Source organism: Pseudopodoces humilis, chromosome 11 (genome assembly GCF_049639895.1).
Source record: "Pseudopodoces humilis isolate 2021_Gansu_Grassland_sample_001 chromosome 11, ASM4963989v1, whole genome shotgun sequence".
NCBI classification, from domain to species: domain Eukaryota; kingdom Metazoa; phylum Chordata; class Aves; order Passeriformes; family Paridae; genus Pseudopodoces; species Pseudopodoces humilis.
This window is the reverse complement of record NC_142210.1, coordinates 8,626,069-8,645,840: the sequence shown is the minus strand read 5'-3', so window position 1 is coordinate 8,645,840 and position 19,772 is coordinate 8,626,069. Positions and strand designations below refer to the sequence as shown.

The 19,772-nt window shown below is 40.7% G+C and overlaps 1 protein-coding gene across 1 annotated transcript in view; it reads left to right on the top strand.

Moving 5' to 3' along the window:
• Positions 1–2,700: 2,700 nt before the first annotated feature.
• CUL3 (cullin 3) overlaps positions 2,701–19,772 on the top strand; it is a 53,018-nt gene continuing 35,946 nt past the window's right edge. The window contains exon 1 of the mRNA XM_005527034.3: positions 2,701–2,857. Within this exon, the coding sequence (XP_005527091.1) occupies positions 2,792–2,857 (66 nt within the window). The 5' untranslated portion in view covers positions 2,701–2,791. The remainder of the gene's footprint in view (positions 2,858–19,772) is intronic.

The following is a 19,772-nucleotide window of genomic DNA, read 5'->3' as shown; positions in this document are numbered from 1 at the left end:
GAGAGGAGCTACAGAGGAATCTGTGTTAGCAGATATGACACACTGGTCACAAATCTGCACCAAAAGAAGGCTCATGCTCCAAATTCAGCTTTTAGTAATAAAATCAGAACTTTCATTACACTTGTGCTAGTGTGTGGTAGCTATAAACTCATATGTAAAAGAAAGCTATTTGACATAAGCATTGAGATTACTTGGTAGGAGCATAACTTTATTTTTTGTTGAATGCAATGTGCCAGCCTGAACAGTGTCTGAGGGTGAGTCAGCACTCTTCCTCCACCTTTAGATAAAAAATGTGCATTAAGAGCAACTTAGAGTAAGAAGGCAAAGAGGTTGGTTGTCCAGGGTTGCCATAAGCATAAAGCCAGTGTCAGGAAGCACAGAAGCAATCATTAGAGAAGTTAATCCGGAACCATCTCCAGTAATGGGGACAGTAAAAGTTGGGTTTTTATCTTCTTTCTTGAAAGAAGAAATTCCAGTTCCTCAAAAATGGTTTGTGAGGAAAGTTTTGGGTTTTAAAAAGTGCACTTAATTTGTTGAAAAGTGTCCTTGAACATTTTCAAAGTGAAAAATCTTGTGTTTTAGTATAAATTTACTTTTACTTTAGTTCTGCAAACTGTTTTTACAAGAGTCAAACATTTTCAAATTATTTTATCCTAACTGTTATGGAATGGGGAAAAAAACGTATTAACATAAGAGTTTGTCCTCATTTGGCAAAGGAGGTACTTAGGAGGAGAAATGACATTGAAATTTTATTGAAACAATGTGCAAGCCATATTTTTCATATTAACAACTGGAAATCTTTCTCTTCTCATCTCATCTTTGTTTGATCTGCATTTTGACTATACTGTAATTTTGAAAAGGACTGGTTCCTATTGCATAGTCATGTTGCAATCATTGTTTATTGTGTTGCTCTTATATAACTCCTATTCTAGGCGTATATATTTAATTCTGATTAGGAGATTAAAAAAAAATATGTCATATATGAACATGCATAGTCCCAATAGGAAGTGTTTGTAACCAACTCCAAGAGACAAAAGTGGTGAAATCACTGTTAAAGAAGGTGAACTAGCTCAGAGAAGGAATGCTGGTTCTGTGCCCTGCGAACATGTGCAGTGTACAGGCACCTGTAGGAAAACACTAATGATGGAAGTACCTGGAGCGGGATGCAAAATGTGCATCACGCAATGCCCTGGTATTCAGAGTCCAGGTCAAGAGTCACCCAAAAGAAATTCTCTTCCTGGCTATGCCACCTCCTTCCTTTGGGGGATCTTAAGCAAGACATGTTTTGACGAACATTTCAACTTCAAAACCCACTAACTTTTCAGTCAGCCCCCTGGCATCTGGGACCTAGATTCTTTCTGGCTGACCAGCCTAGCTTCCAGAAGTGCTCCTCTGTTAACTTCCAGAATCTGACATTTTCTAACTATTCTGCAGCAACTGCCCTTTGCTGAACGACCTATATTTAACTCCGGGCACATGTAAGCATTGCCTCAGGTGGCACCCTCATTTCCCAAGTGCGCATTGCAACGCAGACAGAGAGCATCGGTGAGTACACCTGCCTTGCATCACGGCACTGTGCAGACACACAGCATCGGTGGATACACCTGCCTTGCATCACGGCACTGTGCAGACACACAGCATCGGTGGATACACCTGCCTTGCATCACGGCACTGTGCAGACACACAGCATCGGTGGATACACCTGCCTTGCATCACGGCACTGTGCGGCGGGACCCGCCTGCCGCTGACATGATTCACAGGGGCAGCACTGGCAGCCGGGAGATTTCCGAGAGCAAGGAGCAGGAAAAGGAACGCAGTGCCAGGGTGACACCAGGCACCGGGCTCGGGGCAGGTGCTGTTTGTCCGTGGGGCTGCAGCAGCTGTGAAGCCCACTAGCACCTCCCTGTAGTGGCACCAAAACCTGCACTTTAAAACTAATGAAACAAATGTCACAAGCCCAAGTGGGATATGGAGCAGGTGGCGGAGTCGCCATTCCTGGAGGTGTTTAAGAGGCGTCTGGGTCTGGCTGATGTGGTTCAGTGGGTTAAGGGGTACAGAAGCAGCGCTGAGTGGACGGCTGAACTGCATGATCTTAAAGCTCTTTTCCACCGCCGATGACACCGCGCTTCCTTGATCCTGTGGCACCGGCGGGGCTGGAACCTCTCCCGGGCACCCGCAGCCCCGCCGCCCCTCACGGGACGCACCAGCCGCCCGCCTTGGCCCCGCCTCCCTCGCGCGGCTCTGGTTTCCGCCAATCAGCGGCGCCCACCCCGCCCGCGCGCCTTCCCCGCCCTCCGCTCTCCGCCCGCCGCGGCCGTGCCGGCCCGCCGGAGATGGGACGTCTCGCGAGACCGGCCGAAACCTCGCGAGAGCAGCGAGGCCCCCCTCCGCCCCCGCCCCCGGCCCTCCCGCCGCCCCCGCCCCACCGCGGCCGGATCCGAGTGTGCCGGGCGGTGGGAGGGGAGGGAAGGAAGGGAAGGAGAGCAAGGGAAGGAAGAGAAGGGAAGGAAGGGAAGGGGGGGCGCCCGGCCCTGCGCAGTGAGCGATGTTTGTCCGCCATCGCGGCGGAGGCTGAAGGAAGCGCCGCCAGCGGAGCGAGGGGCCCGCGCCGCCGCCTCTCCCGCCCGGCCCGGCCCGGTCGGCCCGGCCCCCGCGCCCTCCGCGCCCCCCGGGGGCCGCACTCGTAGCGAAGGTCGCCAGCGGCCTCCCCGGCCCCGTTCCCGGGTCCGCCGCCCCGCCGCGCGTCCCCCGGCTCTGTCGCCCCGCGCCGGAGGCGCCGCCGGGCCCGAAGATGTCGAACCTGAGCAAGGGGACGGGCAGCCGGAAGGACACCAAGATGCGGATCCGCGCCTTCCCCGTGAGTACCGGGCCTGGGCCGGGCCGAGCGGCCTCCGCAGGCCCCGGCGCCCTGTGGGCCGCGTTGTGCGCCGGGGCCGCGGGCAGGGGCGGCCGCGGGTGCGAGCGGGGCGGGGGAGCTGTCAGCCGGCCTCGGGCACCCCCGAGGGCCGTGCGGGGCGGGGGGAGCGTGCGGAAGCTGCTCCTCAGGGAAGCGGTGCCGTACGGCGAGTGGGAGGCGGAGGAACTGGTCCCTGCGATTATCGCCTCCCTCATCAAACAAATCAATTATGAAAATCCGCGTACGGCAGTGGGGAGGTGGGCAGTGGGGGCTGATTTCTTTGTTTTCAAGGAAAAGGCCTCAAAGAGAGAGCCGAAGGTTATGCGCCTTCATCAACAAATTTAGTTAGCCCCGGAAGATGTGGGGGGGAATATTTATTTATGTCTTCTGCAGAGTTTCCTCTTGCTGAATTTCTCTCTCCGCTCCGTAGAAGAGGCTCTAAGTCGTACGATTATAATACTTAGATGGCACAATGCCAGCTGTTCAGAAGGTGCTACTATAAACATGTAGGCATAGGTAACTTGCTGCAGGTTCGGCAGAGTCGTGAGCGTGCCTTCGCTTTGAGTTACAGAGGGGAAGGAGCCAGATTATTAATTTGAATTGCCATAACGCTGCTGTGTTTTGACAGTCGGTTCAATTAAAGCTTACAACAGAATAACAACTACAGCACGAGTAATGGCGTTGGGGAACGAGAGGAATAGGAAAGGTTCAGTCTGCCGGAGGATGCCCAGGAAGCGTGTGTGTGTTCAGCGGGCTGTACGTTAAAAAGAAGATACTTAGTTGAGTCTCTGGCTTTTAAGGCTTAGCGTTAGCTTTTAAGGTTTAGCCTGAACTTTTCAATGCTATGTCTGATCCCAGTAGGCAGTGATGTAGAACTAATGTGCTGTGCCTTTATAGAGAAACTGGACATACCTGTTTATCTCATTTCACTGGCAAGGCATATATCAATATATTTGCTTCATCCAGACTCTTGCTGATGAAATTAGAAGATTGTTTATAGTCTCAGCATCCAACTTTACAGCAATCTGAGTTATACTGTTTTACTCTTTCCTCTACTTTTAATCATTGATAGTTGCATTTAGTGGTAAAAGAAAAAAAGTGGACAATGAGATTAGAATTTTTAGCTGATGATAGGTTTTTCATCTCCATATTTAATTTATTTCTTTAAAAAGCCTTTTCCAAGAATGTCAGTTTTGGATTATAGAAATAAAGGAGAAGACTTGCTGCCATGAGGCCACGGTTTTACTAACAAGTAGTAGGAAAACCTGTTCAAAAATAAACCATGACAAAAGCAATGCGTATGTTTTGTAACAAACTGCACCAAAGATAGCAGTCTTTTAATTTGATAAACAGATTCATGTATTCCAACTGTGAATACGTAGCTATGGTCGGACAACAAAGGCAGACTTAACAATGGGATAAACTTATGTTTTCACCTCTTCTGTATGTGAAATTTGTTTTGCAGGGGTGAGAAATGCTCTAATGGAGCCCCATTCTTACATAAAGTTAAACATTGACAAGTTTTTTAAAACTGTTTTTACTACCATTGTCTTTCTTTTTAGTTGCTTAAAGAATATCTAGGTTAAAATGTGAAAAACAAAGTGTCTTTTCCCTAAAATAACTCAGTAAGTCACAAGGTATCAAGGCCTACAACTGTTTGGGGATATCTCCTGATAGCAACTTTCCAGGTGTCCTCTTGGATGTTTTGGGTTTTTTTTTTACCCAAGATAATCCTGTTGATAAAGTGTTTATAGAAGAGAAGCATGTACTTTGTCAAGAGATCTGGAGGGGTTTCCCTTTCTCAAATGCAGAAGTCAGCATCTGTAGTTGAAAAATCTTGAAACACATTTTGTGTAGGCATAAGTTGTTGTAAAGCTTGGTCCAGGAAATGACTTAGTGCTAGTGACTGCAGCAGGATTATTTGTGTCAATGAGGTGAATTTTTGTGGGGGGTAGAGTCTGTGTTTAGAAAATGTAGTACTCATGCAGCAGCTATGGATCCTCGCTCTTTTGTCCCAAATGTGGTGCTTCTGCTCTTTGGCTCTCAATTAAGAGCGCTTCCAGAGGTGGTTTTGTAGGCTGCTTCAATTTGTCTTCTTATTGATCATCTTTCCTCAGGAGGTCTTCCTGTTTTAGGAAGGAGGTTTTAGATTAGTTTGCTTCTTGCATGGAGGTAGCTATTTACTATTACATTAGGCTAGAAATAGCCACATTGGAACTGTGGTGTTCTGGAGCATAGCAGTGTTAGCATAACTTCCTCCCTGTAGGTTCTGGTTTTTAATATTTTACATTTTTATAACATATTTCATACTTCTGTTATTATAATAGCTAAAGGAAAGGAGAAATAGTAATTTGCCAAACATTACCTAAGTTTGCCTTTTCTACCTTATGCAAAATTTAGTAGAAGTGGGCCAAAACATTGGAAAAGCACCAGTCTTCTACCTGGAGATCTTAATACTTAGGAATTAGTTATATTCTAGTTTTTTTATTCTTACTATTCTTATAATTTGTGGCAGATTATCTATCATCCCAAGTATCCATTAAGATTTGTTAGCTCCTGGTGCATGCTGTGATGTGCTTTTTCTTACCTCAAGGGCAATGGCATAGGGTACACTGTTTTGCTGAAGTGGGTTTTACAGTAATCAAAAGTAGCTGAGAAAAACAGTTTTCTATATGTTCAACCAATTTTTCTTTTCCTAATTTATAAACTACCTTACTAAAAAGAACTTTGCGTTCTCTTGTTCATAATTACTTAAAGACGATGATCATCTTTGCATCAGAACTAGTCCAGATGAGGATGCATTCTCTGAGACTTCAGACTTGAGCATATTTCAAACCTGGGAAGAAGAAGAGAAATAAATTGCTAAGAGAGTTTGTTGGATATTCAGGAAAGCAAACTCATGAGGTTAAGCTTGTGCAGTTATCCTTATGTACCACTACAGAATACTTCCAAGTGTGCTACTTTCAGTATCCACTTCTGGTACTTTTAACACCTCCATAAAATGTAGCTGTTCCATATTTATATAAGGTCTATTCAGAGAGCATTCAGGGTGAAGCTGAAGCCAGAGATGGAGCAGGGGAAAGAGGGCTTTTGAGAGACAGAAGCTTACTTTTTCTTCAGCAGTCTTCAAACTTTGTTGTTTCAAGTTCATACACACTGTGACAGATATGAATATGGATGCTAAAAATAACAAAATTTCAGAGGTGTCATATAATTGTCCATGATGTACATTGCAGTTAGTAAGTTGGGTTTTTTTAATTATTTGGGAGAGTGCAGTGGTCTACTGAATACATGTGCATTATATGAAAGTGCAGGTTTGATACAACTACAGAACGTGAATTTCTTGCACCTGTTTGAAGAAGTGTTGGGGGTTGTTTTCTTCCAGGTTTGAAGGTGCTCTCAGGGTCTCAAACTGGCTCTCACTCCTTAACTCTCAGTGAGCCCCTTACTGCTGGCTACAGGAATACTTTCAAAGCTCTCAAACAAATTTGCAGCAAATCTGATTTTAAGATGATTTAGTTGATCTGTGAAAAATGCTGCCAAAAATGGTACATTTGCACTTAAAACTTTTGGAGAGATGTGGTTTCTGTAAGGGAGCTCTAGAATGTATAAATTATGTTTCTTGCAAGTGTATTTGAGCTGTTTTGCTGTGACTGGTTAGCTAGTGGAAAACTGTAGCCTTAAATGTGTTTTGATGGAAAAGTAGTACATAGTAAAAAAATTGCACATTCCTTACAGAAGTAATCCAAATGTGGAAATTCAGAAAGCATTTGGGGAATTAATTTTCAAAATTTAAACAAGCAACATTAAGCTGTGTTGAATGAATTTTCTTGCAAGAGCTCATTCTTCTCTCAATGCAGGTATCACCATAAAATTGGTTGGACACATCTTTTGGAAAGCCAGTATGACCCTGTAGATTACTGGGTTCGAACATGGCAGTTGAAGGGGGCTTTTTTGAATGCTTTCAATAATGTTCCTGCAGAGATGTCTTTCTTCTCTAGAGCAGCACTACAAAACAGTGTTTTGCTGGTTCTCAGAACTATTTTGGTGGATCAGTGTCACATAGTTATGTTATGAATTCTGCACAGCATTTAGAGAGATTCTACACCTGCACTTGCAGTAGAACAAGACTTTAAAAAAATACCTGTAAGCTTCACTGACTAGTTTTTTATTTGAAGTACTTGTGCCCAAGAAAATTCTCGTTTTGTTCAGTCTTGTGCAGAAAGAGACAGCCTTTTGTGTCCTTCAGCTGTTTAGCAATTGATGTTACTTCTTCGTCAAAGAAAGTTACATAAACTTAGAAGTAGATAACTCCAGCTCTTCCATGAGAAAGTATTAAGAGTCATATTTTCATTGCCAGCTCTCCTTTCTCCTCGATCTAACAGCCACTTGTTCTAGGCTTTGTGTAGGCAGAAGGCTTTTTTTTTTTTTTTTTTTTTCCAGGGAGCACCAACTGCTTCTGTGGTTTGTTTTGAGTCTTGGGGAATGGATGATGCAAGTTGAGACGAGGTTTGTTAAATTTATGCTTCAACCTACAATGTGTAGATATCTCAATTCCAGAAGTTGGTGTAAATTTGGTCAATCTTGAGCATCTATCTTGAGCAGATAGCCCCTAGAAAAAACATTGAAGTGTGGTTGAATTTTGAAGCATTCAGGTTATGTAAGTGGTATGTGAGGATCTGCTTTGGCTTATAACCCTCAGAGCCTGCGTGAGGTGTTGGGGAGAGCATGGAGAGGCATGGAAGGTGGGAAGAGTGGAATTGGGGGATGGTTTACTGCAGGCTTTTTCAGCTCTGAATAAAATAATGTGAACATACCAAGTGCTGCAAGATCACCTGGTTAACACCATGTTTTACGTGCTTAGCTTGTGAATCTTGATTACTTTATATTCTCAAACATATTTATGGAAGCATCTTAGCTAAACCCATGTAGTGTTCACGGTCATAAGTTCATATTCCCAACTGAAATTTTGGTAGGTTTAAAAACTAGGAATAAAACAGACCAAAACACTGAAACACTGTTTCTTATTCATAGGAAGGAGTTTTTGTGAAATTAAGGAAAACATGGAAATACTTGCTATTTACTGGATGGTTAATCTTATGAAGTCCTTCCAGTTTTCACAATTTTTTTTTTTCTCTAATGAAATGCTGTGAGCAAACTGAGTGTCCTAATAATACATTTAGAATTTTTAAGAGATGAGAGCACTAATTCCAGGGCACTCTGGAATAGGTGGGTTTTTATTTGGTTGGTTTTTTTGTAACACACTGTGTGTATTATCTTCTAGTTTTTGCCTCACCTAATCTCGTTAGCATTCCTCAGTTATGTAGATGTTCAGGTTTCAGTTACAAATTATTTTGGTTTTCCTTGTTAACTGGGTCTTAAGTTCTGAGCAATCATCATTTGCATTGGTATTGAGTTTTGAGCCAGTGCCTCTGCTTGGCTCAGGAAGGGACAATGCCTGTTATGAATCTCGCTGAATTTGAAATTTCCTTACTTTTGCACAGGGCTACAAGGCTAAAGCTAAAGTGATCTGTTAGGGTTTTTACAGTGGCTAATTCGATCTGAGTTTTTTCAGGTTTCCTTAAGTTTCTCCATCCCTTTGCTTGAGTTGTATAGTAATGCATTATTAATGCATTATTAAACAGGAATTACTATATTTCCCTAGTAGTGGTATGTAAAGAACTTTATGAGAGTACCTATAAAAGTGATGAAGAATTCTTGATATTCTACATGAATAATTGTAATAGTAGTATCTAACAAAAAATTAGGATTTTTTTCTGTAAAAGATAGTAAAATTTCTCAAAATTTTCCTTTTAATCTGTTCTGGACAGGTACACACAGCATAAGTGACCCCATTTTTCAGAATTTCAAGCAGGTATTCTGAAGTCTTAGGCTTTGATCTGTATGGTAGGTAGTCCCTGTGCAGGTGCTTTTAAATTTTCATCACCACGATTGATGTGCAGTGTCTCTGTATGTGGTGAAAACATTTTGTGATAGACTGGGACAGATTTTTCTTAAGATAGTTTGGTTGAGTCCATTCATAAAACAGAGTGATTGTGTTACAGTCTAAAATAGGTTCTTGACCTTGTACATATGCTCACTGGATCTTATCTTTGATTTCTAGTAGCAGTACAAGTGGAAAAGTAGCTCTTGAGAAGTAAGGTCATGCTTTTCATTCTGAGTCAGGTTTTGTGGAAACGGCAGGAAAGTAGCATTGTAGAAAACTCAACAAAACCAAGCATACTTTTAATCACATGATTATTTTATTTTTGTGAAGGTCAGTTAAAGCCAGTAGAATTTTTAAATGACTGATGTTTCTTTTCTGAAGGTGCAAGTACTGGTATTTCAGCATAAGTAAATACTGTTAGATGGCATAACAAAAAAACTTCCATATTGACTTTTAACGGTTTAAGGAAGGCAAAAAGTGCACTTAATACCTGAGTACTGCAAGGAGGACAAAACTAAGAAACGTTTATGTGTGGATGGTGTTTGCAGTGGAGTGCCCTCAATTCTTTAATTAGCTGTGTATAAAATCAGTGTTTGAGGGCTGAAACTGTCTTGCTTGTAATTCAAATAAGGTGTAATACTATGCAAAATGTGAGCAGATAACTTGCTTTATTGGTTTATGATTATGACTGAGGACCATTTGTGGAAAAGCCAATTTTTGTTTAATGCTAATGAGAATAAACATAAGGCAATAACTTAAATTATACATGTGAATGATATAAAATTGAACAAGCTTATATAATAAATTCATAACATTAATTTCTAGACTGCATGTGGTCTGAGCATAGGCCATGCATGTCTTTTTCATACATTTTGTATGTGAAGAATCTTTGTTGAAATAAACACTTTACTTCCATACTAGTTTTGTTTTTAAAGTGTTGATAGCATCTAAGTGGATCTGGTTTTTTATGTTACATACATGGATTTAATTGTAGCTATGAATTTTTTTCTATTGCAGTCATTTCAGTGTTAGTCTTAAGTCTTCCAGGTGCAGCTGATCTGTGCGCCTGATCATGTGTTTGTACCGTGCAGTACAAAAAATCCCCAGACAGAGGTTATTGTCAGGACACAAGAGTATTGATTATTTGTAAATTTGTAAGAGGTTTATTAATTGTATCTTCCTTCTCCTACCTGAAGTAAGCTGAGGAAGGAAAAAATAATCATACTGTGTTTGCCTCTGTTTACCATAAAATTGTATCTTTCTATTCCTTTGCAAATTCTCAAATTGTTCTGCTGCTGTTATTAAGGAGGAGGAGTTATCATCAAGCCCCCAAAACCTCTCAAGTCTCTTCAGCCCCATCATCACCCTTTCTTCCTTAATCCCACCATCATTCATTGTGTTCCTTGTTTTGAAATGACTACAGGAAATGTGTCTATAAGCTGGTGTGTATTTCACAGATTTCCTCTTTACATAGTGTTGATTTTTGGACAATTGTAAAATACTGAGGTACTTGTAGGTTAATTGAAAAAAAGCCAGAAACAATTCCTGTGGGATTTGCCTTCAATGTTGGGTAGCTGAGGAATGGGATATTTGAGGTTTAGGGAAGGTATCTGAATTCAGGTCATCAAAGCTGGAAAGTTAATGAAATAATAGATTTTTTCACTTGGAGAGATGATACCCCTGAGGAGACTCGGTGCCTTCCACAGAAGGTATGGATGTGCAGAACAGCATTGCTCTTTCCTTTGACTTTCGTAACTGGGATTGAGGCATGCTGCATCTCTGTTATTTTTTAAGGTTATTATAATGTTGATGTTATAGAAGTCACCAATACAAAATATTTGCCAAAAAAACCTGATTAATTTAATCTCTTATTAAATTAAGATTTTTTATTTCTACATTGTAGTGTTTGTTGACTGATGGTCTTAAAACTGAATCAACATATTATCCCATACTGAATCAAAGTTTTAGTCTATTCTGCCTAGGTTAAAAACAGTATTTCTATTAGTTTGTAATTAGCAATGATCTGAGTAGTCTGGGATATAGTGGTGCTGCTTCTGCTGACAGTGACCTGTTGTCACCTGTTGTCAGGTATGGCACTCTCAGGACAACCTGCTGCTCGTCACCTGCAATGCTGAGCTCCTACTGTTGTAAAGGAAATAGAGAGTCACTAAATCGCATTGAAATTTGAGATTTCCAGCTATTTCAGTCCTTGCTAGTAAAACTCGTTAGGTTATACATAAGAAAACAAGTTTCCTTTCTGCTTTCAAGTCTTTAGTAAACTGAAAGTAACTCCAGCGGAAGAGGAATGAGCCACCTTCCTTCTCCTGCAGTGTAAGAGCCTGCACATGGCCCCTTATCCCAAGTAAGCAGCTTTGAGGAAATTTGCAGGCGAGTGCAATTTGTGTAGCTTGCTCACAGTCACATAGTTGTCAGGTTTTGAAAAGCTTGGTCTTGGCTCCTACAAGCTTTTATTGCAGTGGAACACTAAATAACTTGAATGAAATTTTTAGGATTTGGCCATGTTTGTAAATGGGAAAAGGCATGCCCAATAATATATAAAATTTTGTGCCACTGTTTGCACTGTCTTGTCATTTCACCTTTGCCAAGATCCTGTTTGACAGCCACAGCCACACAGCTGAGCTGTACCTGTCGCTCCCCACACCTTAAGAGACCTCCAGAATCCTACTGACATGTGAGGAATGATTCACTCCCAGAAATCCAGCTTTTCTTTGTTCCATATTCTGCTGCTCTAATTAGGTTCAAATATTTTCTTAACACCAATTTTATTTAGCATAGAAGTAATGCTATTGTATTTCTTTCAGGAATATATTTCTTCCTGTTACACAAGCCTTTTTATTATTTTTTTTCCATAGCTTTAGTTTGAGGAAAATTGTTTTAGGATTACTACTTTTGAAATGAGTCAAGAGGACTCTAAACTTCTCATTAATCTTCAAAATGTTGATAATTTTTTATTTTTTGGGTAGGACAGAGGAAGTAGATGGATCATTGGTGTCAAATCCTTATATTTCGTCCTCTGTTTCATTCAGAATGGATTTTTCTTGAGTTAAGCAATCCTGACACAATACACTATTTTTTTTACCCCCTCATGTTATTTGCACTATAAGTGACAGTACATCTACTAAAATAAGTAAAAAACTTACTTCAGGTCTGAAAATGGTTCTGTTAATTTGCAAAGCTAGAAGTGAAAGATCAGACTTTCTGAACTGTGACTTAGATCTGGACTTCAGCTCTGAGTTTTTGAAGAGAGGTTTCTGAGTTACTGAGAGAAGTAAGAGTATAGGCAGTATACAGCAGTATATAGTATATATGGAGAGTATATATACAGCATTATAAACAGCTCCTCTTTACCCGTGTTAGTTTGAAGCGCTCTTGGGAAATCAGTAGTTTGATTGTAGGTGTTTTATAGTCCTCGTCCGTTTTCAGGTGCTGTAGTAATGAGCGCTGTAGAGATGTCACCGAATGTTTTTGAAAGAGCCTTGGTTAATAATACAGGCAATGTCACTCTTTTGGCTGTTTAAGCACTTCCATTCTGTATCAGTGACAACTGTGTTTTGAGCTAGAACTTCCTAGATTTAGCCTCTTAGCAGTTCAGTTCTTCTAGAAGATTAATCAAAACCAATTATTTGTTTTCTTTTAAATACAACTTTTTGAAAAACAAGTTTCATAATGTAATGTCAGGTGGGCAGAAGCTTGCATCATGTCAGGGGAGATTTACTCATTCACAGCTAATGCCTTTTGATATTTGAAAGGCATTTAGATTTGTCTGCACATGTTGGGGAGAAAAGATGTTATTTAAAAGCTTCTATTTCTGTATTTTAATTAAATATTATTCTGGTGTCTTCTTTGGGCAAAGCATGGAACTGTAGTTGCATGTAAGTCTTTAGTGTAAATAGTAGCACCTTAGACAGTTTATGTTGAAAAGAAATTAATTTTGGTGTGTTTTCTTTGCTTTTCCTCAGTATCCAGCCCCGTTAGAGGACAGCCCCGTTACAGGACAACATCCATTAATCTTTGCTGAATAAAGCATATGCTTATTTCAAGCAATTTGGGTCGTGTGGGAAATAAGTAGCAAGGCAGATGAGTGACGAAGAGACAGAGTTAAGCTTTGTATAAGTGATCACCGATGTAGGCAATACTAACTTTGATAATCCCCTGTTACTACTTAACCAACTGATAGAGTTTTTAGAGAGAACCTTGAAGACTGATCTGTGTGAATCCGTATATATACACCAATAAGTGGATGAAAAATGAGACAGGTGAGCCAGCATTCATTTCTCATTGTCTCAGTCAGACAAGCAATATTCTGCTTTTGTCTGTATTAATAAAAACTTTATTTTTTCTGTATTAATAGAGTGACAGAAGGTGTATTTTGAATGTTGAACATCATAAATTACAAAGTGAACCCTCAAGCTGATTTTTGGGGAGTATAACAGTTTGTAGTTGCTCATTAGTATAGGATAGTGTTGGGAAAGTGTGTGAAGGTCTGTAAAAAGGAAGTTGTTTATGTTCACAGAATCACCACTGTGTAACTTTGTGTTTCAGTTTGTCTGTTTGCCTCTTCAGAGTGTCTCTGTGTTTTGCATTTTTTTTAAAGAAATGAAACAAAATCTTTATGATTATCTTTTTCCTTGGTGTTTATCTGAGTGATGTTTATCTTTATCCTTGTATTTATCTAAGTGATGGGTGTTCAAAATTACATAGTTCATAGTCTTAGTTCAGATGAAGCAGGTGTTTGGACGGAGTTGTTTTTCTCAATTTTCTCCCCTTCAGCATTTTATGTTCCATAGATTTGCAAGACTAAAGATGAGGAAGGGCATTTGGGAAAAACAAAGAAACTGTATTAAATGGAAGTTGAAATCTAGAGTAAGAAGTATATTATATTGGTAATTCAAGATTCTCAAGCCTCATTCTTCTGAATTGGTTCCTAAAATATGACAGATAAATGAGTATGTGATGCTTAATTTTGTTCAGTTGCTTAAATATGTCAAAATTGTTACTGCAGTATTACATGTTCTAATAAAGACTTGTTTTAAACTTTTCATATAGAGTGTTAAATTTTGCTGTTGTGTAGTGAAACTCCTGTCAGGCCTAGCTATAATGCAGGCAAGTGTTACATTTTGAGAGAAGAAACAAATCCTTTTTCCTGGGATTTACTAGAAAAGGAAATTCTTGTACCATATTGCATTTTGCTGTAAAGCTCAAAACCAAGCAGCCAACCTCCCTTCCTCTTCAAGCTCCTACTCCAAAGCAGCACTTGTTTTTTGAGGAGACCAGCATGTTCTGAGACAATGTTTTGGAGGTAGAACCCTCTGAGCGTTTTGACCTTTGGTTTTGAACCAAATCTATCAGTCATGGTGCAGGAGGTGACTCTTTCTTTTAAGGACCAATCACTTTTTAGACTACTTAACCCATCTGCTCCGTACTGGCGGAACAGCTTTTCAGTGCTGCAGAACCCATTCAAGCAAAGTGGAGAGGGAGAGGGTTTCACCTAAAATACTACAGATCTTGTATGTTTCAGTTGAGAAGGACTCCTCCTCTTTGATTTAATTGAATGTTCTGCTTGCTTCTGATGAGTAAAGCCTGGAAAGGAGAGGTGGATATTGTAATTCCTGCATTTCTGTTACTTACTGGGTACTGTTGTGGAGCCCTGCCTGCAGACACTCAAGCCTTCCTGTGGGTGAGACTACAGCTGATTGTGCCCTTGGCCTTTGGAGGATTTCTCTCAACATTGGTTGCTCATATGCTGAGCCTGCAATGGAATATGGTGCAGGCTGTGAATATTCCTTGCAGGAATATTCCTTGCAGGAGGAATCTGGAGAAGTTCAGTGTAGGGTTTGCCCACCCAAACAAGGGCAATGCTTGAATATCAAGGGAAGAGTGAAGAACAAAGTACAGGTATTAAAAATTGTGTCAGTATTTAATCTTGTAAATGACAACTGGCAAATGTCATAAGCAAGTTGTAGGCATTGATTCCCCCCTACCACACACACCCTCTGAGGGAGTACAATAGCATAATAGGCATTTCCTGACATTCCTTAGGAGATGTGGATAATACTGTATTGTCATCTTTGATTGTTGCTAAAGGTCATCTAGGAGCAAAAGGTGTCCTACTTACTAGGACAGCTTTGGTAGAACATTTCTATGACTTCCCTGTGACTCTTGACATACGTTCTAAGATTAATAGCCCAGATTCAGGAGAAGAACAGGGAGACAGGGTGCCCCTTACTTTCTTCATGCTCCTTCTCTTGGCCTCCAGTCGTGTTTTTGGTGTGTCACACCAAAACCTGTTCAAATAACACAGTTGAGGAACTTTGTGTAACTTTGTGTGTGGTGATTTTGGTTGTTCAGAGATCAGTTATTTTTATTTGTGGGAGAGTGTGTGTTGCCCATGCATCCTCTTCAGATATGCTTACTGTTACATAGTGAGGAAAACTTAAGAACTCAGAAAAGTGTGGATATTGAGCTCTCCATTTGACATTAATAGGAGTACATTTTATCTGCTCTGTTCCATGTCTTAATGTGCCATTTTTCAGAGATATTCTTGGAGCAAATGCTAGACAATATATCTCTGTCATTGTAAATTCTTGTCTTTTAAATTAACAGTATTCAAAGGGTTTATAAAAATTCAAATAGTGATTAGGTTCTGAGGCAGGAAATGTCCTGCTCTTGCCCTTCTCTGGATAACCTCAGCCAAACTTCATCCTGAATGAAGAATACAGGCTCAGGACACTGAGTTATTATGTAACAGACTGTTTAATACCGTCCTGATGAATGCGGGCTTGCAGTGGAAGGGAACACTGCTGGTGACAGTCTCCTTTGCCTTAAGGACTGTGCCCCTGTGGTGGAAGTTTTAGGTGACAGCAGTTGGACCCTTCTCAGGGATAGGACATGGGGGAGTGAGAATAGGTGGTAATTACTAGGTGCAAATGTTATTCCCAGAACTGCTAACTAATTTTAATTGTTGGCATCTACTCACTTCCTTCAAGGTAGAGATCATAAACACCTGTATTCTGTAATTTCAGTTGGTCCTTGCCCCAGTGCTCTGTGGTATTAGATCTTTGAAGGATGTCATGGAAAGGAGTGAGGCAGATGGTAGCTTTTTTTGTGAACTTTGCAAAGCCTTGTTTTGCAGTAATCATTTCCAGACCGATGCATTTCCCCTGCTAATGTGTAGAAACGTGGTAAACACTCTCCAGCTATGCTGTAGAAAAACTGAGTAGTAGTGTTTGTAACATTTTTGAGAGTAAAAATGTCCTGCAAATGTGTTGGCAGTCTATTAAAACTTCAGAGATTTAACAAGTTTGGTCTGAGATCTTTGTGTGAACTTTCTAGAACTTGTCTAGAAATTTCTTCGGCAGGAAGGATAAGAAACTGTGATCACTAATCTTGAGAGTACTGATTCGTGTGTCACCTGTTGCTGCTGGTGGACTTCTGTGGATACTCCTGCTGATGCTCTGTAGGATGTCTGTTTACCTTTTCCTCACTTCTTTTTTAACCACCTCTTGTTAAGAAGACTAAATAGCTACTTAAAGCTGGTATAAATTTTCAAGGTTTCATCAGGCTCTTAGCAATTTACTTCTGTAATTTTTCCTTGCAAGTCACAGCATTTCAAGCATGGTTATATAAGGGGAGTGAGCTCTGTGGTGTTAAGGACAAAATCATGACAAGGAAAAATAATGACAAATACGGAATGAAGTACTGTTCAGAGGAAACTTGTAAAAGTTAAGGTCAATAGAATGGAAATTGTACCCCAAAACAGTTATTTCTCTGCAAAGTAATATGGATTTCCAGCAACAGATATGAATCTGGGAGTTTTAATGTTATTTTTTGACTGTAAGTTGGTAGAAGCTAGGGAGCAAACTCCAGGTTCCACTGGTGACCACAAGTATTTTGTTGCTCATCTTTGTTATCGTACAACATATTTCCATTGGAAGACTGGTACAGGCAGTCTGAAAAGGTCACATTTACACAGGGAGCCCTGGTTTTCTGGCTTCCTGAGCCTACAGCTGTCAGGTGTATCGCCAAATCACCCAGTGGTTAATGTTGGAAGGCACTTTGAGAAGTTCTCTTGCCCCGCTGCTCAAGCAGGGTCACCTAGAGCTGCTTGCTCATGGATGTATCTAGACAGCTTCTGAATGTCTCTAAGGATGGAGACTCCACAGCCTCTCTGGGCAACTTGTGCTAGTACTTGGTCACCCGCACAACAAAAAAGTTTTTATGATGATCACAATGAATCTCCTGTGTTTGTGTCTGCTGTATCTGCTCCTGTCACTGGGCACCACTGCAGAGGCAGGTTCCCTCTTCAGTAACACCCTCCCTTTGGATTTTACATATACTCATTTGATCCCTGCAGGGTTTCTCTAGGCTGGCTCTAGAGCCTGACTGGCCATCTGATGAGAAATGCTCCAGAGGGTTGTTAGTGGCCCTTCGCTGAAGTCTCGAGTGTGTTTGTGTCTCTCTTACACTGGGGAACTCAGAACTGGGCACATTGCTCTGCATGTGGCTTTCCAGTGCTGAGTAGAGCCCTTGGCCTGCTGGCAGTTCTTCCATATGCAGCCTAGGATACCACTAGTCTTCCTTGCCTCAAGGGCCCATTGGTTTTTCATCAGCTTGATGACCATGAAGAGCTTGGGTTCTTTTCTGCTAAATGTACTTTCCAGACATTTGCCCTAGCAGGCATTAATGCATGGGGTTGTTCCTCCCCCCTAGGGATGGGATATTGTGCTTACCTTTGAACTACATGACTAGAAGGGGGCCAGTAACATTTTGTATGAAGTTACGTGTTGATCAGAAATTAATGAGAATTGAGGTGAGTGTTTGTTCTAATTGAATGCTGTAGGTCACTTGGAAGAGGTGGTGCCTGTAAACTTCTAGGAGGGAGAGACTGAGAAGTCTCTTCAGGACTGTTGCCAGCTTTACCTACTTTACAGGTGATAATGGCAATAGAATGCTCACAGTGATTGTTTGACTTGATGATTTTAATAGGGCAGACAACATTGTTAAAGGAAGGGCCTTGAGTGTATCTGATCCTGCACTGTGGAATAAAGGACCTTTTGAGTTCTTTGCAGTCTCTTTTTTGTGAAATGATTGTACTTCTGTGTACACTGTCATTTTTGTTTAATTTCCTCAAGGTGTACTTGTGCTACACTCTGAGTTCAGATGTTTGTGCTCAAGTTGCATCTTTGAATCGTTAGCATTTGGGCAGCAGTGTGTGGAAGTTTTCCAACCAGCGGCTTCTTATAAACAGCTCTCTCTCCTGCCAATAACAGACTTGGTTGCTTTCCCATTCCCCAAGAAAGGTAATGTTCAGATAAGCACGAGTACATTAACACGTTTCCTCTGCTTGGACACTGGCTTATTACTATCTTGGTGAATCTGGGTGTAGACACTACTGAAATTAGTATTAGGATTTCACTTCTGAAAGCCTTTCCAAACCTGTGTGGTTTTTTTTTCTTAAAAGACCAGCAGAAGCAGCAGTCTGGGTTGTGCTGAAATCTGCAAGAATACAAGACACAAGCAGGGCAACTGTACTTTAACTGTGCATTCCAGTTCTAAAATATAACCATTAGAAGAAATCAGGGAATGAACACAGCAAAACATCTGGGCTCTGATCCTGTATTTGTGGAAGTGGATCACTTACAGACTTTGTTGCTAGGGATCTAGAGAGTTGCATAAATCTTCACTGTTGGGTCAGACTGGGGGATTAGGATTGCAGTTCTGTTGTCAGAGATGCTTTTGTAGAGAATTCTGAAAAATTACAGTGTTCTAGTAGCATCAGCAACTTAACTTACTGGTTATTTGTTTGGATTTTAAATCTGCCCACAAGCTGGACTTAAGGAATGGGATGAAAAGTGATGAACCTATGAGTTAAATAACCCAAGAACAGATTTAGTCATTGCAATTCTTACATACCCTTGAGAATAGAGGAAGATCTTTTCTGCTCAAATGCTAAACAACTTTTCAGCAGCAGGGAGGAAATAATATATTTTTGCTCAAACTTTATTGCAGTGTCTTACTGCCAAATAGAAAGGAATTATTTAAAGTATAAGGAGTCTTTGCTTTGTTAGAAAACACTGCTGCAAACAAGTTAGCTATGCTAGATTTTTTTGGAAGACAGTGTTCTTCTAACGTGATATTCTAGAACTTGAGCAAACCTGTTCCCGTAAAATCTCACAGATGTTAATCTGAGTCAGAAACAGAATAAGAAACTGCATTGAAAAGCAGAGTTTTTAATGCTTAATCCTAAAAGGTAATAAGATAATTTTGTAGTACTTTTTCAAATATTTCTGTGTATTTGTCTCATGAAGATGTGTACTCCTTAAAATTACCTTCTATGGACCTTTCTTATGCTTTCAGAGTGGCTCATTGTGTGTCAATGTGGTAAAAAGCTCTGTGTTCTTGTTTGTATTCAGGGACTTTGGAGCAAATAATGCTGCAGTCATTCCTTCTTTTATAGCATTTGGATTAAAAGTACAGAAATTAAACAGTTTGCTTTCAGCTTTTTGCTGAACAGATCTGAATTACCGGTTGTGCTGCTTAATCTCTGTATGTAATGTAGAGATGTTCCCTGTGACCAACACAGAAACAGCAGCACTGTAATACCTCTGCAGACTGGTGCCCAGTGATTTGCCTGGTTTATACAGATCATACCTTTGCTTAGAATACAGTGTGCAATTAAGTTGCAGTTGAGATAAAAAGGTTGTGTTGGCTGAGATTTTTTTAATTAGCAAGGGGAGCTTTGTTTGAAAACAAAAGCTTGGGTTTTTGAAAGGAAAGCTGAAAAGCTTTTACTCGGATTGCTGTCTGCAAATCTCAATTGTTGCCTTCATTATTAGTACTTGTAAAATTGCTGGTTCAGGAAGGCTGTAGAAAATAACTTCCCTGAAGGAGCACCAGTGTAGCAAATGC